The 24,466-nt window shown below is 45.9% G+C and overlaps 1 protein-coding gene across 1 annotated transcript; it reads right to left on the bottom strand.

Moving 5' to 3' along the window:
• Positions 1-390: 390 nt before the first annotated feature.
• FBXO32 (F-box protein 32) lies at positions 391-24,393 on the bottom strand. Its single transcript, XM_054290663.1, has 9 exons — positions 24,109-24,393; positions 20,958-21,070; positions 19,203-19,252; positions 18,446-18,538; positions 11,522-11,615; positions 10,545-10,729; positions 7,429-7,611; positions 6,110-6,253; positions 391-5,434 (listed from the first exon to the last, which is right to left on the bottom strand). Exons 1-9 carry the CDS (start codon positions 24,222-24,224, stop codon positions 5,345-5,347), a joined length of 1,068 nt encoding a protein of 355 aa, XP_054146638.1. The 5' UTR covers positions 24,225-24,393; the 3' UTR covers positions 391-5,344.
• Positions 24,394-24,466: the final 73 nt, after the last annotated feature.

Here is a 24,466-nt window from a genome sequence, read left to right as displayed (position 1 = left end):
CTACCCCCCAAAAAAGATTTAAAAATAATCACTCAGGCAATATGACTGGAAAAACCCCAGTATTTTCTAAGCCATAAGGTGGAGCTGAAGGTCTCAGATGAGTGGGAGCACTGCTGATCTCTTTTGGGGCAGCCTCACTCCTGTGCTGTGGGCAGACTGATGAGCACAAGGCTCCCTGTGAGCACGGGTTCTGCTGGAAGCCAGGGCTCATTTCCCTGTGAGATGGGATGAAGCAATAGCTCTATCTGGGATCTTCTGCTGTGACAGCGAGCCAAGTTCTGGATGTTCCTGCACAACAGTCTTTGCTTACAGTCATCAGGAGCTCAAGGCTGATGAGGTCACCACCTTGGAAGCAATGAGACAACCAACTCTGTGGTTCACATTGTTTGAACATTTATTGCAATTCAGTGTCAAAAATGTTTTACAAAAATACTGTCTGCACAGAACAGCTATAAAAATCAGTTGAACATGCAAGGAAAGAGGAGAAAAGTGTGCAAATTTATAATGGAAGGATTTTAACCACACAATAATATTAAACAGAAGTCTTATATAAGGGATGCCTTTCACTTCATATCATCTCTAGTTAAAACTTCAAGGAAAAATAAAACAGAACACACGCTCTCTTCCATATATAAGTATTTATAATTACTGTAGATTAGTTCCTAAAGATGAGCCTATTTTCTATTTCAAATTAAAATGTTCTCTTGGTAGCTGACACATTAGCATTCTGTGCAGCACAGGATGGCTAAAGAAAAGCCAATTCCACCCTCAGTTGCCCTCCCAGGAGGAGAAGCAGCAACACTTGGTCAATAGAGAGGGAATTTCTCTGGTGTCAAGAGTACCTTTATACTTGACTGCATGTGTCAAGGACAAGATTGATTTGTTCTCCTGCAAAGCTGATTTGCTACCAACAAAATCACTGGAAGAAGACACTGGATAGAAGTTGGGTGCTGGTAAAGACTCAGAGCCAGCAGCCACAGACTGACAGCTGTGTGGAAGGGCTGACCACAGCTTAGAGCCTGGAACCAGCATCAGGACAAGCAAAGAGCTGAGAAAGCAGCACAAGCAGAACACCAGAGTCCCAACCCTTGAAGGAGGGAGGGAGTCAGTACCAGCCTGATCAGCCATCAGCTGCACAGGGCCTGGGTTGTGCAAACAGGCCAGCTACAAGAGGGGCATTTTAATTTAAAGCTAAGTCTTTTTGGCAAGGTGCTGATCTACAGGGAAGATGTGCAACACATTTGTAAGGACAACTGCGGAGAACAACGCTGCTTTGCTGTACCAAGCAGGAGCTCAGTATGAAAAGCACATCTGATTTGTTTGCTACACAACAGGATTTGAAATGTTCCTGCTCTAAATGAAATTCTAGCAACTAAGGGCCAAGGAATTTTTTGGGCAAGAAAAGCTGGTTTAGTACCTGTGCATATTCTAGAAGGTGACAGCTTCCCAAAAGTAATTGAAGTCAAACAGAAATGGGAATACAAACAGTTTAAAACCTGGGCAAGAAAAACAATATAAAATATATTCCCATATACAGAAAGTGGCAGGGTGCAATTAAATGTTTACATACAAAGCAATGTCTTCAGAGCAATACACATTTTCCTAATCACTTTACATAATGAAGGATCTAGCAACTCCCACAGTTAAAAAAAAAGAAACCCAAAAACATAAGAGGAGGTACACACGTTTTATGATCAAACTTCAGCATACCATAGTTAGTGTAAATGGCTTAAGGTATGTACAGCTGAAATCATGCCTCTTGAAATGGCCACCACATCAAAAACTGGCCTCTTCTGGAAAGCTGAAACAGAGATCTCCAGGATCTCTCCCTTCCTAAGCCTCCTCCCTTGCATGGATCTATTTTTCCTCTTCACAGCACCATGGTCTATGCTGTTGCACTAGTTAATACATCCTCTAAAGACAATGAAATTTCCCTGGAGATGTTGGCAAGAGAAAACCCCAAAGAGAGGAAAAACTCTCCTTTCCTAGTATAGGAACCGATGCATATCTAATGGAAATGCATCAACTAACTGGAAAGTGAAATGTCATTTGAAAACAACATTCCATTTCCAAAACACAAGCAAAAGTCTGTTTTTCCCTTCACAACAGCTTTGCCACAATTGCCTTAAAATGAAGAAGTCCTTTTTGCCAGAGAGCAGTCTTAAACCATCCCACCTGGAAGCCCCTGATATCACTGTCAGTTCTGTAACCCTGCCACCCTCAGCCAGGCAGATGCCTTTGCACCCCTAAAATACTGATTGCTTTGTTTGTGAATGACTAAGGTATTTGGATGCAACAGCATTTTGTTTTAAATACAAACCAAGAGTCTTGAATTCACTGCAACATCTCCCTGTACCAGCCACCCAAGAAACAATGGGTGTCCAAAGAGAGCAAGGCCATCTTTGACAATTGCTGCAGCAGGAGGGCAATGACTGAGGCATAACTGAATAAGGCTTATTCTGTTTCTTTCTGTTTACTCTATTTTGTTCCATACAGTAGCTGCTTGGTTTGTTGCTTGGTTTTGGACACTGACAGCAATATCCCAAGACCTCACACAAGCAACAGACAAGTGTCTATGTATAACAAATCATCTTCAGCACTTAGACCCTTACAGTGCTAAAAAATAAAACATACAGTAATTGAAGTAAGTTTTAAAACTAGGAGCCTCAGTTGCACATTAAATCTGTTGTCAGCATGACCCATGGTCTCTGGGTAGAGGAGGCCAGTGAAGGGTTGATAGAGGCAATGGCTGGAGCCAAGACCTTCCCAAATCACAGCTCAATGCTGAGAATTCCCATCTTCTTACAATAGGAATGCAGTAGGCCAGATTCAAATCTGAGCTTAAAATGCACTCAGTGTCCCAATCTCCCAGAGGGTAAGGGCTGAGCACAGATGCAGAGTAGGCAGAATGCTGCAGCATTTCATACCAAAATACTGTTGCCTCCCCATCACAACAGGCTGGCTCACCATGGGTGGCAGAGGCAAAACAACAAAACAAACCAACCCCAAGTCAGAGCTGGAAACAAAAGACGCCAAAGGGACAGATCTTCTCACTGCTGGAAAAAGGAGCTACAGGACTCTCCAAACTCAGTGGCAATGCTTCACTCACTTCACTTGCAAGTTTCACTCCTTAATGTCCTCACTCACTGAAGCCAGATTTCAGCCTTGCCTACCCGCTGCCATCAACGCAGGAAGGAAAACAGAAATTTGCCTCCTTTACTCACAAACATCCCCCAAACAAGCACAAGTGTTTTTCCAAGGTAGCAATTTTTAAATCACTTTCAGTTGACATGGGTATGATCAGGAGGCTTATGCTTTCCACCAGCAGTCAAACTGATGAATGGGGCATCAACACCAAGATAAAGCTTGTTATCCTGCATGTGCTTTCCCCTCATTTCTGGAGAGTGACAAGCTCTGGGCTAAGGGTGGTGCAGGCTCACAGAACTCCCTGGAAGAGCAAAAACTCAGGATTTGCTGTTAGGTGGCTGGAGAAGGGCAGTTCTTGACAGCATTTTCCATGTTTTCTTCCCCTCTTCCCACTGCTCCATCTAGAGGCAGTTTCTTTCCCTTTTCACATCTCTTCCAAGAATATGCAAAGTGATTTAGTTTGCAAAAATGCAAATACTGTCATTTTAAAATACAAACAGCTGCAGAAAAGTGTTCAAAGTCAGTTATAAAAATGTAAAAAAAGGAACAGCATATTTAACAATAATTAACTCAAGTAGTTCTTCCTGAATTGTCCTGAGTACTCCTTTTCCTCAAAATTTTTGTACATAGTCACACACAACCCACTAAATATTTACCCTTACGAGGTATCCTGCTTACATCATACACAGAGAAAGTGCTATACAGGAAATCCACTAGCAAACAGCAAAAACTTTCCACTGCAGGTTTTCAGACTGCTATGTAGGAGCTGGATTCTTCAAGCTCCACTCTAGAGAAAAGTGAAGCACTGCATGCAACAGAGGAGACAGTGAACCAGATCACAGCCATGGTGAAGTGGCCACTTACTCTATAGGACTGAAAATTTAGCTCTGGGTTAGGGTCAGAGGATCCCACAAAGCAGCTCAGCACTGGAAGCAGAAGGGACTAGGGTCCTTGGGTCTTTGCCCCTGGCATGGAGAAAGAACCAAAGATATCAATATGTTGGAAATCCCTTGCTTAGCCAAGCCCTGACTAAGTACCAATCACTCCCTAAGCTCCAGGGCTCTGACACACAACATTTGCTGCCAGTCTTGCAGGGAATAAAAACCGCATCATTTAACGAGATTCAGTGGCCCAGCTCCCCCATATATTGCCAGCTCCAAGATGACTGAATTCACTTGACAGCAGTAGGAATACAGAGCAGTGTATATGTTGGAAAACAGGCTCAAAAAAACAGATTCTAACCTCACTTAGGATTTCAACTAGTGCAATTAACCTAATGAAGCATATAAGAATTTACCTTGTGAGATTAAATCCAGTCCTTTGTTTCCCTATCATAGAACTTCCTCCCTTATAGATAATGCTCATCCTTTTGTCTTCTCTTGTCACATTTGCATGGTCTTTTATGAAACCAACAAATCAAAAGAGGATGGAGTAAATTCTTAGGTATTCGTATGGTGCCTATCATCTAGGCATTCAAGCACTGAGTAGAGCAAGAAAACTAATGTAAAGAGGTAAGCATTAATACAGGAAAAGATGCTTACTATCACAAACATTTCCCTTTAAATCATTGTACAAAATACAAAAGTTCACATTGTACACTGGAGTTTTGTTTGAAAGGTACTCAATCTATTGGAGGTAGAAAGTGGTGTGTTGCGATTCTGTCTCGCAAGTAGGCTAGATTTCTATCCTAAGTATTTCACAATGTGTCCTTTTAAAAACACAAAAGTATTATTAAACTTGTCACAGGGATATTTTTCATAAATATTTCTAAAATGTCATACTTATAAATATGTATGCTAAATAAAACCAGATGGAGGAACAGTTCAACAGTCCTAGCCTCGTATTGCTTTCTCTCTATTAGAAACAAACCAAAAGAGTTCTCAAATGGATGCGGGGCAAATTCATTTTTAACTTCTAAAAACAAAAAAATGAAGGTCTTTTTGCCCTGTATCTTGTACTCTGATGATAAAAAAGGGACTCTGTACAACATGCTGTATTTATACACCATTCCTATGGAAGTCTGTATTCCTTAAGTGCTGCTTGTCAGTGAGCAACTTCACCTTTCTTCTCCGAGATCCTCTTGTTCCTTGACTCAGGAGCTTCAAGCAAACATGAATATTTACACTATTTACAAATGGAGTGTCCAAGCTCTGTGACAGCGTCCTGTAGGAATTGCATAGGCTGCGCTGACCCAAGTTCAGAACCTGAACAAGTTGATAAACTCTTGTGGTGAAAGAGAGGTGGAGCAAGTCTCTGGGTTGTTGGCTGTGCAGGGGTGATCAGTACCCTGGGAAAGAGAAAACAATTCTATTTAGAGAGGCTGCAGAAAGGCTGCCAAAGCATCAGCCAACTTAGCACTGCCCCTCTGCCAGACATCCCATGTGCAAATAGGTAGAGCAGAGCCCAGAATAGCAGACAGCTCAGAACTGGAATTAACATCTTAGGGGCAAGTCATCAAAAAAAGCAGCAAGGATCCAATTAATTCTGTTCCCCCCTTCTGAGGGAAGAGAGGCTAGAGCCTACCATCAGCTACTGGAGTTTAACTCCAGAGACATGCCTTGCATATCACCACAGTGGTCAGCAGATTTTTGTCCTGAGCTGTTTTGCAGCCATCAGCTTTCATTCCAGCTAATCCTGTTGCCAAGACCTCCATTTGCATATAATGGGTAGAGGAAGCTGCTGGCAGTGCTAAAATGATTTCTTGCAGGCAGCCCTAAAACATGCCCCCCCATTTTCCAACCCTCTGGCCCCAATGGACACTGCTCATGTTCAAGATAAAGCTGGGATCTCTGAAGCACAGAGAAGAAAGGGCCTTAATAGCTGAGGGAGAATTAAGATGTAGGGATTCACTAGGCTATGCAGGCAAATGAACTGCCACAGCCTAAGCCAGCTGCACTCAGAGAAGCACTGGATGCCCCACAGCTCCTGCCCCAGTCAAGTCTGTCCCACCAGCACCTCGTACCTTCCAGGAAAGGATGTGGCAGTGCCTGCACAGCTGCAGTGTGTCACCATACTGCTCCTTCCGTGGGTAACACCTTATGAGCTTGAAGTACATCTTCTTCCAATCCAGCTGTCCTTTGTCAGATAAGATCAGACGTTTGCGAATCTTAAAGAAAAGATGCACACAATTATAGCAGGTCAAAAAACTGATTTGGTCTGTTCAGCTCATGGTGTTCCCTCCCTCACATGTCAACCCTGCCAGTGCCATAACAGTTCCCTTGCAACACTGAGAAAGCTCTTACTTTGAACACTTCTCAGCTTCTTACTTTCTATTTATAGCTGAAAAAGGTATAAGCATTTTCCTGATGGGAACAGCCTCACTCAACACCATTATGAGGGTCTGTTCTGCCTTCATCAACCTCACTATAGGAGGTCTGAAACCCTGGGAGCTCTCTCATACTGCTCTGACCACTGTTCCTGGCAGGCAGCACAGCAAGTAGAGTAATTTAGAGTAATTGATTAGCTGTAAAAGTTGAGGTATTTTTCTGTAAGAGTGATTTACCATATTAGTTTGGGAGACACCCATTTTTCTTTTAGGGTTCATTAGTTGCAGAGACTGGATTTGAATTTACTTAATAAAAGAAATAACTCCTTGAGAGTCACTTCCAAAGTCAGATTCAGAGTGAGTAAATAAAGCCAGGTCAGCAGAGAAATCTGGCACATGGTTTCTGAAGTGCAGAGGTCTAGCATAAACACCCCAGACATTCACCCATAAACAGAGAGTGATTTTTGTTTGTTTGCTTTGAAGTTTAGATGATCCCAGATGATTCCCTGCCAGAGATGTTTACACAGGTACAAAGTGGGCAGCAGCAGGGCTGTTTTCCACATATCATCCCATCACTCACAGAACAGCTCAGAGGGGATTTCTTGCTCTAAAGGGCAAGGGAGTACAGCTCATGGACACATCCACAAAGATTTTCTGCAAGGGTGTCAGTGCCTGGGACGTCAGGGTGATTGCTGGAGCTTGCCTGCACGTTTTCCCTGCACACGTGGGGCAAGGAGCAACTTCAAGTCATGCAGTTGTTCCCACCTGGATTAGGATTGAAATTCAGTGTATGATTAATTCCCCAAGCTCCTATTTCAGGAATCATTGCTGTGGCATGTAAAACCCTCTATATAAATCATCTTCACAGCCATTTCCATGCCAGCTTATATTATCAGCTTGCTGCACAGTCCTCAGATCCAAGAGCCAGCCAAGTAAGAGAACATGCAGGGCAGACACTCTTTCTGGGGAGGGAGAGAACACCAAAAACTGATGGCAGTTTGCACCTCTCCTCATACCTGTCTGTCTGTGAAGTGGTACTGGCACAGCTTCTTCCACAGCAGCCTGTCCTCACTGAGCACCTGGAGGTCAGGAGCCACCTGGCCCAGGCTGACCAGGTCCCTGCCATCGCTCAGTCGCTGCATGATGTTCAGTTGTAAACACAGGGGCAGGTCTGTGAGCGTGGTTCCTTTAAAGGCAGGCTGCAAGAGACACACAGAGCTGAGCTCCCAGGAAGCTGGAAACCTAAGAAATCCTAGCTTGCAGCATAACTGCTGCTTTTTTAAAAACTCCTTCACACAGAGAACAAAGCAGCAGTTCCCTCTTCTAAATAAAGGAGACATTTAACATGGATATATTGGATCTTCTGCCCCATAACTGTTTGGGATAACCTCAAGGAAGAGGACATTTATCTGTAGTACAGTAATTAGGAGAGTTGCAGTCCAAGCCTCCTTCTCTCCTTTTTGTCCACCCTACATCCATACTTGTGAGACTGCTCCCTGAAGTATCACCATCAGCTTTCACTACAGCAGGACATTGGCTGTATTGTGGTATCAGCTACTGTCCATCCAGGTCTCTCCACCTCCAGGCAGATGGGCATTGCTTCTCAAGTTCAGCTCTGGCTACACTGCTGGGAATCCCATGCTCTTCTGACATGGGTTTTAGCTTATATCATCACAGGGTCTTGCTGCAACCACAGCAGTGGCTGGTGAGCACTCACAGCATGGGTTCCCAGGTCACTGCTGGCAGGGTTAGCTTTTCCTCTGGGAACACTTGAAGGACCTGCCCCTTTCCCACAGCCCTGGTTTTCCAGGCTGTTCAGCCTCACAAAAGCAGATCCTAGCCTAAAGAGACAAAAGGCAGCCCCATCCACCTCTGCTTAGCCTCCACAGGGTCCAGGATTATTTTGCAAGTCCAGCTGGGGTACAGCTCCAGGGCAAATTGGTCACAGGAGATCTGCATGTCCTGCACTCAGGGCAAATCCAAGCTATACACAGGAGCAAGGCGTCAGCAAGGACCACAACCTGGGCACCAGCTGCAGCTTCAAAACCAGCCCCAGCCTTATTAAGGCAAGCAGCAGCTTCTAGGATTGGGCTCCAACAAAGAAACAATGTTAGACAGATGTGCCAAGTTCATCCTTTACCCTGCACAGAGAGGCTGCTATTTTAAGTTGCAGAGTCACAGCACCCGCCTCATCTCTGGCAGAGCTGTTAACTGTTTCTAACAAGCAGCACACAGCCCACCAGCAGCAGGGACACACTGCATGAGGCTGCTTTTAATCATGTGGTCCCATCCCCAGCCATCCCACGGCATGGGAGACTCCAAGGAACAATAAGTATGTCAGCACAGCAGCAGCTCCTGCCTTCCCTCAGTGCCGGCCTGCGCCGAGCAGCGACACTGCCGGGACCTGCAAGGACCTGAGCTCCTCAACCAAAACATCCATTCCTGCAGCACCACCTGCCAGGCAGAGCTGACAATCACTCCAGGAGGAGTCAACTGTCCCTACAGTGTCTGGAGGACATTCCTTTCCATGACAGCCTGGCACATTTTTTGGGGGAGGACAAATGCACTGGATCCCTGGATCGTGTCCCACTGCTCTTCCTTGCCAGGCTGCATTTTGCATTCTTCTGAACTATGGCTGCATATAAGCTTTGCTAGGGCACAACAGGCAAGAGTAAGCTCAGAGACTCTTGGGTTAAAAACAAAAAACAAAAAACAAAGAAAGCTCACACTTGTATGTCTTTTTCTGAAAAAAACCCAAAAACTTGTGACTCAAGCAAATCCTTACAGGTTTTCTGGATCAGGCCAAAAGCTCATCTGCTACTAGTTTTCCCTCAGTACTCTTTTCCAGAACTTTTCAAGCATTACTTATTTTTGCAGAAAGAACATAGATTAGACCAGAACAGATCAGTAAGCTGTCATTTTCTGGGCAGAAGGTTGTCTTTTTTTTTTGAAGCAGCTATGGCACATACAACATTTTTCAAGGTTGGTTTTACATCTTCTGGGTTTTTTTAAAAAAGATTTAGGTCTTGGTGTTGCAAGACACTTTTCCTTTCAGAAACACCACAAGTTCACTGCACCATAAGTAACTGGCTGCACAGAGCTGAGCTTCTTCCCTTCTCTGAATTAATCTGGTTTTGTTCCAGCTTGAACTGAAGTTATCTGCAGTGGTATGAATTTTTTTTGCATGTTCTACATGTATTTTATTTACTTTTTCTAAAGTGTCTGCAAACCTACACAACTATGTATAAAAGGCAGTTCCTTTCACAAGCAATATTTTGATCATTTTTGCCTGAATAGGCAGAGTTCTTCAAGACTACAAGGAGAACATCAACAGATGTCAGCATGGGGGGAAAGCTTTAGCATTTCAGTGGAGTAAGGAATGTACATATAGTCCTGGGCAACTTATTGTTGTATCCCTGCTTGAGCAGAGGGGTTTGACCAGATGACATCCAGAGGTCTAGTCCAACATCAAACCTGCTGTGATTATGTGACAGGAAACAAGTTCAGATTTGATTCCCATGTAAAGCCAGTCTAGAAATTTATCATCTAAAACATCCTTCCCATCCCCACAGATGCTGTTGAAAAAACAGATGTTGTAAAAGCAGGACTCATCCAGCTGGAACAGGTAACTCCAGACTACTGGAAGAATCATTGGTATTTTCAGCCAGGAAGCATGAAGTTATGCAGCTATTTGAAAATTTGCATTTAATTTACAGATTAAACAAATCTAAAAACCTTGGCTGTCTGGTAAGCAAGTTTTGAAGGCAATTGCTCAATTTGAGAAAGCCCAAGTTGACTTTTCACACTGAGGCCTGGCCTCTGAGGACTGAGGAAGGGAAGATGGTTTTTTGTCCAGCTCTGTTCACACAGTACTTCAAAGCCATTATGGACTCAAGCCAGTCTGTGACCAGTAACCTCAAGCATGATCCTGGGTTATGTACATTGAGTTTGAATTAAGGGAGTCAAGTAATGCTAGGAAAGCATCCAGTTATTTTGGCAACTCCAGGCCCTTTCAAGTCTGTGCTTTCACTGAGAGTAGAGTGGGAAGCAGTCACCCAAACGAGAGCCGTTGACAAAAAAAAAAAGTTTCATGATGGAGAGAATATTTTTAGCTTTCAGTATTTGTGCTTACCCTGGTGATCTGAATGTTGTTCAGTTGCTGCTGCCAGTGAAGAATGCTCTCCATCCTGTGCACCCACATGTTGATGTTTCCGACCAGGACAGACTTGCCGACGCGTTGAACCAACGTGCAGAGGGATGTGTAGAGGGTCTGCAGCAATTCCCTTATTAGCCTGATGTTCTGCTGATCTTCAAGGACTTTGGAAGAACAGGAAAAGTTAAAAATAGGAATTGTCAAAATCCTTCTCTGAATCTACATGTTTCTCAGGCAAGTTATTTGCTGTAACTTCACAGGCCAAGAGAGCCAGCCTGTGCTTTTCTTTTTAGAGGAAAGCACTTAAACCTTAGCCAGTCACAGCAGGTTAGACAGCAGATGGAAAGAGAGCCTCCCAGGATAAGCAGATGAGATCTGCTGCACTTCCCATTCCAGCCACTGGCAACCAGCCAGTTTTCCCCTCTGATACTGTGCAAGAAGTTATCTATGTGCACCTCTTCCCCATCTAATGCACATTTCTCATTATGTATAACAACAGGCTGCTGTCAATACCCAGGCTTTAGGGACAGCTAAACACCCACGAGGGAAGTGCCACATCTCAAGCACAATTCATTCCCCTGAACAGGTGAAGACCCCTCCAGAGCAGTGGGAGCAGCAGGTACAGCACAATGCCAGCAAGGCAGCAGCAGGGACTGCAGATATGCCTGGCCAAGGGCATGAGCAGCCAGAAATAGGACTCAGTAGGATGCAGAAGAGGTGGCAGTGAGCAAAGCTGGGAAAGGAGGAGTCACCTCTCAGACACCTACCAGACTACAGAAATTCCTTCCCCTCCCACCAAGCCCTTCATTGAGGAAAAGAAAGCAGAAGTGCACTACAGAAATAAACAGTGGAGCCCCTCTTCACCCATTTTGCATTGCCTGACTATTGTTAAGGATGTGGTTCACCAAAGTACACCAGATTAAATCAGACTCCTCTTCACCATTTCTGTTTCTTACCTTTCTGAACCACTTTTTCCAAAATGTTCATGTAGTTTTTCTGGGCAATGCCACTCAGTGACGTCAGCTGAGACTTTGCTATCAGCTCCAACAGCTGTGGATAAAAATAGAAGTTGCAAGCCTTAGAGCACAGAGATACCTTTCTAATCTTGACTCCTAGTCACATGACACAGCAAAACAGTCCAGAGACTTGTTTGCTGCTTGAAAATAAAAAGGAGACAGAACAACAGAGCAAAGTAATGCAAAAGGGAAGGCGAGCAGAGGCCAAATAATTAAACTCACATCAAAAGGTGAGGGGGGGGAAAAAAGGCATTTAATTATCTTCACTGTGGGGGGAGAGGGAACTTGATTTCATGGCTCAGAGATGCAGAGAAACCACAGTGGTGCTTGGACTGGCAGCCACTATTGACACCAAGGGAACAGCCTCAGCCAGCGTCACTGTCCCACACTGGGGCACAAACAAGCAGTGTCATAAGGGAGCACGAGCAAATGCCTGTGTGCATGGGCACATCACTGACAGACCATTAATGACAATCAGACTCCACAATTTACGTCACCTCCTGGTTGCATGGGCTTTGTCAGGGCGCAGTCACCACGACAGAAAGGTTCAGTACTGTAGGAAGAACAAAAATCCTCCCCACAACAAACCCCTTCCCTCCCAAAGTTTCCTTCCCTGTTTAGCTCTAACAGCCACAGTAACAAACCACCTTTCCCTCTCTGCCCTGTTTACTGGTTAACCTCCCTAATGGAAATCTTGCTTTTACTTTCAATTAGAATTTACTTCCCATCATTGACCTCCTGACTCTTGGGCAAGCTGAGCAGTGAATTTGGGCTGCAGTTGTTAACAGAAGGATACTCTCTCTTCCCCATCTCTGTGCCACAAGACAGCCGGGGAAATTTCCTATGGAACATGCTCTGCAGAACATGTGGCCTGTGATCTTACAAGCCTTTCTCCCTTCCCCCAACATTATATAAATGCACAGCCTGCCCACGTGTCAGTCCATTTGTTTTGGATGTACATAGACTTCTGTTTTAATTTAGAAAGGAAAAACCTTTTATGCTACAAATCAATCAACACATTGCCACATGACCAGCTTATTAATCCTTTATCATCTGCAGCTCCAGTATCCCATTGCTGGCACCACAGAGAGTCCAGAGAAGGTGCAACTACTTGTGTCAAGTAACTAAGATGGCTTTTGACTGGACTTGATAAGTCATGAGCTGAACTGTTTGCCCTGCTGTAAGAATGACAGGAATGCATCCAAAAAGTCACCGGCAGCTTGCCATGAAGTGGGAGCTGAGGGAGAGGTATTACTGCAGCCTGCCCTGCTCATCTGGGGCACTGGCATGTGACTGCCACTTAAGAGCAGTGAAGTCGCCTCAGTGACCAATCTCTTCTTCTGTTTAATATCCAGGCCAACACCACCATCAGATGGCTTTGAGTTTACATTCTATTAATATCTTGCACCTCACATGACCAAAAAGAACTCCAAGATGAAAAAAGACCTGCACTAAGTCCTGTCAAGGACAGGCTGCTTGTTTTCTTGGCTTGTTTGGAGGAAATGGGAGATGCAGGAGAGTTGGGGAATATTTGGTGCACAAGCATCAGTGGATTTTCTGGCTGTATCAGCTAAATGAGACCACAATAACTAAATACAAGGCAGCTTGCATGATGTTTGAAAAGTTTATAAAAGGTCCTTATTTTTTTAAATACTGGATGATAAACAGGAAAAAAACTCAACCAATGTCCCACTGTAGTCTGTAGTACTCTGTTACCCTAAACTGTTTAGCCTTCAGACCTTTGATTATAGTGATCAATTTGCCAGACTCCATCTGTACACTGGCCACACATGCACCCAGATCAGCTTGTCTGTGCACAAACAACTGCTGTCTCCAGATTGCACTGTTCTGGAGCTGGCACAGAGACAGTTTCCTCCAGGCTGGGTGTTAGCAACATTGTGCCCCTTACTAAAAACACCAAAATGCACACAGCGATAAGCATCATGTAATGTAAGAGCAGAGGAGCTGGACACCAGGGGTGTTCTTTTAGAACAATGAGGATAAAATTCTCAGTTCCTTGAGGAACACTAAATTGGTACAAAATTAATTTAGCCAAAGGAACACATTCAAATTTTCCCTGTCTGTGTTTACCAAGGTTCAATTTATGTTCAGTGAACCAGCTCAGATATCATGTGTCACCTCCCTTCTCCTACAGCAATAAACACAGGATGAAATTCCATATGAAAACTATGTTGTGAATACTTCTAGGCCTACTCCACTCCCCAGGGACCACTGACTGAAGCAACTAACTATCCTCCAAATCAAAAGATATTTTATTCTTCTGTGCTCATATAATACACAAAAACCAGGTAAGCAGTACAGTTCATCTGTGCCCCAAATGCTCCAGTGCATTGGGGGGTCTTTTAGTGTTGGCACAGTCCCCAATTATGATCTCAGTTAATGGATTGCCAAACTGGGGTCTACAGCAGTATAAAAAAAATAAATTAATGTTGCCACTTGCATAATACAGACTAAAGCAGACGGATGAATTCAGATTAATGCTGAGTAGGGTAAAAAGACCAGAGAGCTGCAAGCCTGTGTTATGATGTGGCTGCATTAAGTCCAGCCCACGCTCAGCTGAGAGGGACAGATGGTAGGAGAGAGTGCACAGGGAAAGGTTAAGAGCAATTTTAAAAGGCCTGCTTTTCAAATACACTAAGTAATTGCATTCCAGCCAGTTTTAACTGGAGCTGGGAAGTCTGCAACACCTCTGGAAAACAGGGCATTAGATCCAAATTCACGCTTCCAGCTCCTCAGAATTTGAGAAAGCTGACCTGGTAGCTCCACAAAAAAAAATCCTTCCCTATTTTATTTGCTCTTAGAGGTTTGCCAGAGCTATAGAGAAAAGGCAAGAGATGCAGTAGGTATCCCAAAGCCCACCCAGCATGGCAGTAACCTGCTCACTTCCCCTGAGTGCAGTGGGGCTCCTGCTCAAACCCACCAGCCACCCATCTGGAGCAGCAGCACAACAAAGTCTCTCAGCTTCAGCAGCAGAGCAGATCCTTCTCCTCCCATAAGCACAAGATAGAAAAAAGCAAACAGAACAGTGCCATGTGGCAGGGAACTAGGGCTCCTGCTTCAGGGCCATGAAAACACTGCTGAGCACCATGACTACTGTGTGCAGCATTGCTCAGACCTGCTACAGCCAGATGGCACTTTGGCCACAGTCTTGGTTCAACCCAGGGGTGTGCAGGCAATCCACACCCCAAATAAGCACTGCTGGGGCTTACAGCACAAAGAGCCAAAAAATCCTGCTGTGCTGAGCAGGAGAGTACAACCTTGACTGAAAAAGGGAAGGGCTCTGTAGTGATTAAAATCACAAGTCTCAAACTACTGAAGTGCCAATTCCCCACTGAATACCTCAAGCCAGCTATATGAAAGCTGGACTGCACCTTATGGGCATCCATAAGTTCCTGATGGTTGGGGATGTGACTCCTCACATCTGGACTGCTCAGAAAAAATGAAAAATTCCTCCTCTAGCCCCACCTTGCTCTCACAGCCCTTCACTTCTGGTGGCTGCAATGTCACATTGGCTGTCAGCTGACAGGTGGAGCCAGGGCAAGGCGAGTTATAATGATTTACAGTGCAGGTGCTGACAGATCTTCATGAGACAGCATCCAGCTGATATTCCTTCAGGACAGCACAAATCCAGGACTCCTGGAGCTAACCTCTATTAAAACTTAAGAAACAAATTTAAGAGACTACTTTAGAAGGCTGCACACAACCTAGATCATGTTATTCTACAAGAGCTGTGGCCAGGCTGCTTAACATGACCTAAGCTTTTACGACGAGAAACAGCACCTTCCCTTGGGACTACACAATCATCATATGAGAAATCCCTTTCTGAAGAAGCAGGCTGCAAAACCTGTCTTTGAACACAGTGTTCCTGAAGGAAAACCAACTTCTGGGCTGCAGGCACCTTTGTCTCTGCTCCCATTAATTATGCCTACAGAATGCTTCCAGTCTTTTCATTAAACCTCTAAGACCAGGGCTTAGAGAAACCAGGGCTACTTCAGACCAAAAACAGTTTGGGTCCTCTGGGTCAACCACACACTTCCTTATTGGCCCTGAAAAGGGAACACTGACTGTTCTGTAACATGTAAGCAGATGCACTAATTTGAAGGAGCAGCAAGGACCAAGTCATGACACCAATACCTGTAAGTTGGCACTTCCAGAGCTGTACCAGCAGACCATCAGGATAAGATTGATGTTAGAAGAAAATTTCTTCTGCTTCACTTACATGGACTTACTGGCTCCAGCTGATGGTATTTGGCCATGAAAAATACCTGCCAAGTGTCTTGCAGCTCATACCTCCACCCCACTTGAAGGCAGGTGCCCATTTCATCTGGGCACCATTAGAAACTCCAAGAACTTAGTTTGGGTGTATCTAAAGCACAAACTTCTGTGACAAGAAAGCAAGTACTGAAGACACTTATGGACTGTTCACTTAAGTTTGGAGAAACTCAGAAAGGTGAGCTCATGTTAAGCCTGAGAGCCCATTTTGCTACCAGCAAGTGATGCAGCTTATGTCTGTATAGGGCAAGCTTGGGTGTGGCCAGCAGAACCTCAAACCTGCAGCTGTTTCTCTCCTTTCTTCCCCTACAGACATTGTCATATTCTTTCCCAGTCTCCAGTTCCAAACTCCCTTCCTTGAAAAGCATTTGCTTGATGAATTAAGTAGCATGACATTAGGATCAGGTACCCTGAGCAAGGAGTGGAACTAGAGAGAACAAGGAGAGGGAAGGAAGGGAAAATTGTTTTGCCTGCCAATATTCAAGGCATTTTCCATGTGACAGATTGCCCATCCATGTGCTTTAGGAGGCCTGTGACTTGCAAAGGACCATAAACATGATCCACATCTAGGCAGAGCTTTTCATGAGTAAATCTGGCATATAAGGCATTTTATGAGCTACTATCCACTGGAGACTTGGCTGACACAAGCCTTTCATTTTAAGAAGTCAATTTTACAGTTTGATCCATGGTACCAGGTTTAATATCTTCTTCAAACTGCCAAACCACAAGTCAACCTCAATTAGAAACCTTCATACTTCTCAGTAGTACTGGATCTGTAAAACTACTGGGGGAAAGCTGCTCTTAAAAGCTCAGAAGAGAGGTAATTTGTAGAAACAAGGACACATGTCAGCTTCCATAGCTTTCAAAACTGTTGTTTTTGATAAAAGCATCCCAAATGTGCTGTGTATGTAGTCCTCATGAGAAAGAGAGAAGATCAGCCTGAGCTCCCCCACCAGACCCCACTGACTTCATTGAAATTTAAATTTGCTCTTCAAAAAATTTAGTGGGACTTCTGCTCCACCTTTGCAGTCCCATATGAGACATCTATCACATTGGGCCAAGCAGCAGAAGCCCATCATGTGGCACAGCATGGCCTGAGGTCATGCTCAGCAGAGGTCTTTGGAGTTCTTCACTGTCATAAGAAAGTTTGCCAAAGGGATAGCTGCAGCACTAAACAAGTTTTATTTTACATTCCTTCTTTATATTTGACTAAAGGGTTATGGCCTTGGCATGAACTGTTCCTTCTCCAGTAATCCCCCTGAAGATGACACGGCTGTGTGTGTATATATATCTCTCCAAGATCAGGAAACTCCACTACCTCAGCACTGGTGAGCACTTCAGCACAGGCAGGAAAACAAGTTGTCCCAAAATCAGCAGAGTTAGGAGAGCCTGAGTTTACATGACTTGGATCCTGCTTTGCCTCCCCCAGAGTCCCCATTCCCTGCCACCACTCCTGTTGTGGGACATCCAAGTGATCGCCCTTCCTATCCAGCCAGTGGGTCATCATCCCAATGCCTGTACCCTTCCCAGGGTGACAGAAGTTTCCACAGGTGACTTGTCACCTGGACAACCTAGGTGAACAAATCAAGGTGAGCCTGCTCAGATAATTTCTTCCTTAGACACTTTTCATGACACTGGACTCAAAGGGAAAGCAATACCACTGCTGCTTGCTCCAGAACCTAACACCTGAGCAGCTGTTGCCTCACCAGTGATCAGCTGCTCACAAGGCATCAAAAGGAGCTGTTCATAAACAGCCTCAAGTTAATAACTTTTAAAAACCTTATTGAATTCCAAATCTTGCTAAGCATTCTGAAATTCAAGATCAATTTGCAGGTAAACATACAAGTATGCACAGCTCTCAGGACAGTAGGTCCCCCAACCACTACCACCTCCTTGGCCACACCAAGCCCTGACCTGTTCTGCAAAGCCAGAGCATGGGAAACTTGAAGCTGATGACTCCTTTATTAACTAATGTTGTCAAGACTAAACAAATGTTTCACCCACTGAAACCACTGCCAGTCACAAAGGACTAAGAGCAACTGTGATCCTTAACAGGGAAGTTAAGATCAGTGCCACCATGAGGTTCACCCCATCCCCTCATTCCAAAAATGCTCAGCTCTCCTGAGTCTCTCCTGTACCACATCAATGGAGACAAGGCTCCACACACCTCAGACTGGAGCTTCTGGAGCAAAGAGGTCTCCAGTGCCCTGTGGCATCTGCAGACAGCCCATGTTCTTTTTCAGAAACTGAAAACTCAGGAATTAGAAGCCAAACCTTTTGGGTTTCAAAAGTGAATGACACAACTGAAAAGTAATAGGAATTCTAGGGTAAGGACAGCTCATCTTCCACATTATCACCACTTTCCTTTCTTTCCATTTCATAAACTAAAGACAAGATTTGTGCATCTATCCACACACAAAACTTCCATGAATTTCTTCATGCAGAAAAGCCTAACACACCCATGCATGCTCAGACATCTCTTCTTTGCCAGTGCTTCCCATTACCCAACTGGGGCTCAGTCCAGAGCCTCCACCACCATCACATCACAACAAGCCCTGGCCTTGGACTCACCCTGACGACGTAGTTGAACCTCCTGGAGTCCAGGATGGCACTGGAGAAGTCAAGGCGGTTGAAGGCTTCTCCCAGGGTGCAGTAACCATGGCGCTGAGAAGAAGAAACACTCTGGGTCATGTTTTGGCACACTTGAGTCCAGCCAGCACCAGGCAGACCTGACCCAGAGCCACTCTTTTTAGCAAGCTGATGGGTACAGACCATGGGAGCAGCTCACAGCCAGAGGAGGCAGGCCTGGCTCCTGCTGAGCTGCACTTACTGACATCAAGAGTGGGCATGGCCCAGTGTAGATTATGGTGGTTTCCCAAGGGAGACCCATGCTCTGCTCATGACCCATGAATTTACGTGGGAGAATGAGCCACACATTCCTGGGGTTCAGTATACAGTGTGAGCTCAGAGCAGTCTCCTACAGCAGCTTCTCTCCATGAGTGCAAGCGAGCCCTTGTGATAAATTCCAATGATTTTCCATGTTAGGACTGTACTGGGTGAAAGCCAAGAACAGTATTATGACTTGGCCTGCAAATGGCTGGTTTTTTTTAAATGAGGGAAGCAAACAAGTCATATTTTAAACACAAAGCCTTGTACATCAAGCCCTGGATCCCTGATAGGGGCTTAAAATCATTACTAAAATTCCAGCCACAAGCCAGATCTTCCACTTATCTCTTAAGAGCTTCTGCTGATTTACATCAGCACAGGATCTTCCACTGCTTGTAAAAATCAGTAGAAAAGAGAACAAAGAACCTGGAGAGGCACTCACCTCTTTTGTGCTTCCCTTGTGAACATAGATCCACTTCTCCTGGTGAAAATCTGTTTGGACAAAGACATCTCACTCAGTTAATCTTCCACCTCAGAGAGCTGTATCCCTGTTCTGCTTATAACACCCACTGTCTTTTACTATAAATTAAATTATTTTGTTTACACCACCACACTTGAAACCAAATCTAGCAACTTGCTGAGCTGCTTTGTTTCTGTACAGCTTCATTTGAGACTGTAGCCCTAAGCCTCAGAAAAGGCTTCTGTTTCATTGACACAGCTCAAGACTGTAAATGTTTAATCTCCCAGCCACAGATATACCATAGCACCGCCTCTTTGGTCCCAGACAGTAAGTGTGGCTGACAGCCAGGTTTTGTTGTTATTGATTTTATTAACTATTTATTACCTTGGTTACAGGCTTGGGATTGTATGTCAAATTTGAAGTTGAGCAAAAATGTCATGAGACACCAGGCATGTAAGAGAGAGCTTTCAGCAGTGAGGTCAGGCTCAGAGGAACATGCTTATGCTTGCAGCTAACTTGCTAAAAAAGAAAAAACTATGTGGGACCAAAATTTTCCTATTTCTAATTGCCCTTCCCTTCCCTCAGAATGGGAGTTGTCCCATCCATTCCCCATAAAAACTCCCCAATACCCAGCACACACTGCTAACTCTGTTTGCAGAAGAGCCTGTACTATAAGCAGTTATGCTGCTCAGTCCTTCTCCCACTCCATTTTCACATGGGCTTTTGACCCTACTTCCACCACACACTGGCAATTTAACTGCTAGTATAAAAAAAATTCTCCTCCCCACCCTGCTGGACTCCTTTCCATAAAGAAAATAATTGAACTCCTAAAGCAACCTGTAAATTAATGAACTGGAGCTATGGAATGTACTCCTGCCTGGTACTGTAAGTCCAAGGACAGACCCAGTCTCAGTTACAGGCATGCTGACCCTGCACCAAGCCCTTTTCAATGGTAGGTCCCAGCAGAATTCAGCCAAAAACTGTCATGGTAACATTTGTTTGTTCTGAGAACTGAGTACACTGAGGGGCCAACTTTTGGCAACAGTTTCCAAAATCCTGGGGGATGCACAATGAGTTAATAGCAGTGTGGGAATTGTAAGTCATTTCCTCTGGCTGTGTTTACATTTGTAGCCTTCACATGTAACTGCAGTACCTATCTTGCAGTCAGCCCAACTCAGGCCGTGCTGTCCCTGCAGGCTCCCCCGGGTGCTGCCCCAGCTGAGACCCCGGCTGCTCGCTGTGCACACAGAAAGATTTCAAGCCTTCTATTGTTTTGAGTGAGCTGAAATCTTATTTCATTTTTCATGCACTCCGCACACAGAGATAGGATCAAAGCTTACATTCAGGCTTGTAGCCTCCAGTAATGTAGATTAGTGCTCAACATGCATATGGAAGGAAGAATAAATTTAGCCTGTTGTGCACAAGGAAGTCTACAGGGGGAAAATACTGGAACTGGTTCATTTGAATGTACCATAGGAAAAAATTACCCTCCTGACAAACAAATGACAAAAATCTGAACACAACAAGCACAACTCCTCAGAACAGGGATTACTAACAGGGGCATAAATCTTCATGTTAAACTGAATCCAAGTTCTCTACTTAGGTCAAACATGGGCGCAAAGCCCTTCAAGGCTCTAGAAGGCTCTTCGTGCACTGTGCAAAAAACATAGATATGGAGCATTTTCCATTCTTCTGCAGCAACTTTTAGTTAAAAAGAAGTCCAAAAAGATGTCTTACATTGAGTCTTGGCTTTGTTATTCAGCAGATCTTTTTTTCTCTTCTTGGCAGCAACATCATAGTTTATGCTGTTGAAGAGATTCTCTTTGTTGTGATCATCTTTTTTACAAAAGCTGTGAATGACACAAAGCAAGGATTCTGTTTAGTTCTGCATTCTGTTGAACACTATGTTTCCTGCATGGAGAAAAAAACCAGATAAGTTTTTATTGTGGCCTCCAAAGCTGCCTTCTTGTAGGCTGCCCCTGAGAAGTAATCTGCATAGTTTTAACATCCAGTATTGGTATTTTCAAAGGAACCTCTGGTGCCTCAATTCTGGGCTAGCCAAGATACCCATGACAGGAGCAGGTAACAGAGATTACACAGTTCATGCTGGGACACTGCTGAGAAATGTTCTTTTCCACTCTTTAACCTATTTCTATCCTTAAGTAACACCATATCCTCCCAGTGTAGGTAGCAGATTGCTCTGAGCCACTCAGTCTGCTACAGAAGGACATATTTAGACATCCCTGAAGACATATATATGTACTGAAAATATTTATTAACAAAAGAGTTCCCACAAAATACTACTTCAGGCTTACAGGAAAAGCTTAGCTGAGGTTCAGACTTTCCTGATGGTTTTCCAGACCCCACATAGTAGTGACTACACAAGTTAACAGCTAGGATCTCTTGGCCAAGACTGCCCATTGCCTGCTTCTGCTGGAGCTCTGCTGTAGCTGTATTATTAGGGAAGGGAGCTATAACCCCTTACTTCCTTCAAGGGCAATGAAAGGTTAGCTACAAAGAGGCTGTGCATCAACATCCCCACATACTGCAGACCTGCAAATCAGCAGATCCAAGCCACAACTCGAAACTAAGAAGCCCCTGGGCAGCCACAGCATTGCTGCAGAGATCCCTGGGGTGGCAGGGGAGGGCAGCAGCACCAGGAGCTCTCAGCAGAGGCCCAGCACACAGCCTGCTGCCCAGGTGCCAAGGAAAAGACAGGCCACGTACCCAGGAGAACAAAACAGAGCCATCCCCACTGCTCTAGCAGCTTGCAAGGGATGAAGCATGGCTGCATGCAGGCCTAAACTCAAAGAAGGGTCCCAGGCACCTCTCAGCCACTGTGGCTCAGACAGCCCTGGAGCTCTGACAGGTGCCAAAACATGGTGCTGCTGCTTCAGCCCCTGGGAAGCTTCCTCTGAGACAGCCACAAGGACCCTTGCACAGCCAGGAAGCTTCCTGTACAGGCCATGTGTTTGCACTACCTAATCTCAAACAAAACCCAAACACAAGCACCATATCAAACACACCTCTGACAGCTATTCAGCACGGCCTCCTGTAAAGGAATGAAACCTGTGGGACAAGACTTCTTGTTTCCTCTGTTTACTGGCTGTGTGGCCACACCACCAGCATATGCAAAAGTCAAGTGACCAAGTCAGAGTTTCAGTGCCAGGAGGGATCCAAATCCCCTGTGGCATGATCCTGATGGGTGTTCTGGTTTGGCACCTGGACATGGCCCCAGAGGCAGAAGAAACCTCTCCCACTTTCAGAGTACCCTGACCCTCCTCCTACTCTGCATCCCCCTTGCAGGGCATCCGAGCTCTGGGGAGGCACCACTGCCATGGGCTCCACCACAGCACTGCAGAAGGGGAAGAGCAGCAGCATTGAAGGTGAACAATATTCACAGAAACAACAAATTGGGGAACCAGACACTTCTGACAGCTGCAGCTGGCTCAGAACCACCTAAACCTGAGAGCAGAACATCTCAGCTGCTCATGTACCCCCATTCATGCTGCTTCCTGCTGGGGGGATCAAAACCTGAGAACAGAATACGGCAGCAAGGAAGAAGTTGTTTTGGAATATCCAAGCTCATGTTTTATCATGGTTGCACAAAATCAATAGGGGGTCAGGTTAACACGCCCCATGCAGTCGCAGAATCTGAGCCCAAGAGCACAAGATGGATCTGCTTTAAATCTCACATGTCAACAGCACACGCTTGCCTGTTGACTTCCTACTGAATGACTCTGTAATCTGAAACCACCATAACAGCAGCAGTGGACGAGCTCCAGCATGGGAGGCAGATTATTACCCTGTTTATGTACTGCCAGGTTTCCACACAATTCTTCACAGCATCTTGACAGGCTGAGCATCTGGACCTGAGCAAGAACCTCAGCCCGGGGTCAATATGTCACCTCCTTGCTTTTAAATGGGAAAAGGAATGTATAAACCCATGCTAAACTCAGTATTACCAACACGCTACCATCAGCCAGACGTTTTTCTACCTATTTACAAATTACAAATCTAAACGTGATTTTTACTTACAGCTGACATGAAAGAGAGCAGGAGATACCTGCTACATAAGCCTCCTTGCACCATAGCGTCTCAGGAGCGGCTCAGAGCAAATCCCCTCTTACTCCAAGTCCCTTTGTCATGGGCATTCCTGACCCTTCCCTAGCAGTGGGAACGTGGCAGTAACCCCAACCCTGGCAGCGCACAGCTGAGGAGAAGATGGAGCTCTGTGAGAAAAGTTTGCTTTTGACAGGAGCGATCTTGCCGGAGCCCACGACACCCACGCTCTGCAAAGCTTCCTGCCCGCACCATCTTGGGGGTTTGTTGATGTTTTGCAGCCAGATTAGTCAAGCAGCACGTAAGGTACATTACTCATGGCCTGGGGAGGATTTATGGCTTCAGACACATCATCCTTCTGAGCCCGAGAAGCCCCAAGCAAGGTTGTTTTGTGGGGAGGGGGAGAGTGAGCAGCCACCCCAGGGCCCCCAAGAGACGCCCGGCGACGCTCCCCGGGGGCACGGCTCTGTGGCCGCGGGGAAGGGGAAGGTTTCGTCTTCTCCTCGATTTTTCGCCGCACTCCACAGCCATAAGGACGGCCCGGCCGCCCGGGGAGGAACAGCCTCCGTAGGGACGTGGGGACCCCGCCGGGGGCTGAGAGACCCCAGCTCGGAGCTTCCTATAGGCCCAGAGGGGCCGCCGAGCCCTTCGGCCGGCAGGGCCGGGGTCACCCAGACAACGACCCCCCTCCGCCGACACCGGGGCGGCCCCCGAGCCTGCCCGGGGCGCGGGGCCCCGTCCGCCCCTCACAGCCCCCCCCGCCCCGGCACCGCGCCCCCTGGCGGCACCGTCCGGCAGCGGGGCCGGACCGCGCCGCCGCCGCTACCTGCTGATGTCGCCCACGAAGCCGCCGCTCTTCTCGTCCAGGAAGCGCGTCCAGCCGTCGGCCGTCTTTACCCAGCTCTGCCCGGGGGAGCGCCAGTCCTGCCCCAGGAACGGCATGGCGACGGCACAGAGCGGGACCAACACCGGGACTGGGAGCGGCGGCGGCGACTGGAGCGGTGCGTAGCAGACCTGTGCAGAACCCGGTGCGGGGCAGAGCAGGACAGCACCCGGAGCGGTGCGGGACCGACCAGGGCGGAGCAGGGCTGTACCCGGAGCGGCGGCTGGAGCGGTGCGGTGGCTGCGGGCGCGCTCCGCGCTATTTATGTGGCGGCGGCGGGCGCGTGTTGCCGGAAGCACGG

This window comes from Melozone crissalis, unplaced genomic scaffold (genome assembly GCF_028551555.1).
Source record: "Melozone crissalis strain CALT ecotype California unplaced genomic scaffold, PUWL_Pcris_2 ptg000002l_1, whole genome shotgun sequence".
Taxonomy (NCBI): domain Eukaryota; kingdom Metazoa; phylum Chordata; class Aves; order Passeriformes; family Passerellidae; genus Melozone; species Melozone crissalis.
This window is presented reverse-complemented; position numbering and strand designations above follow the sequence as displayed.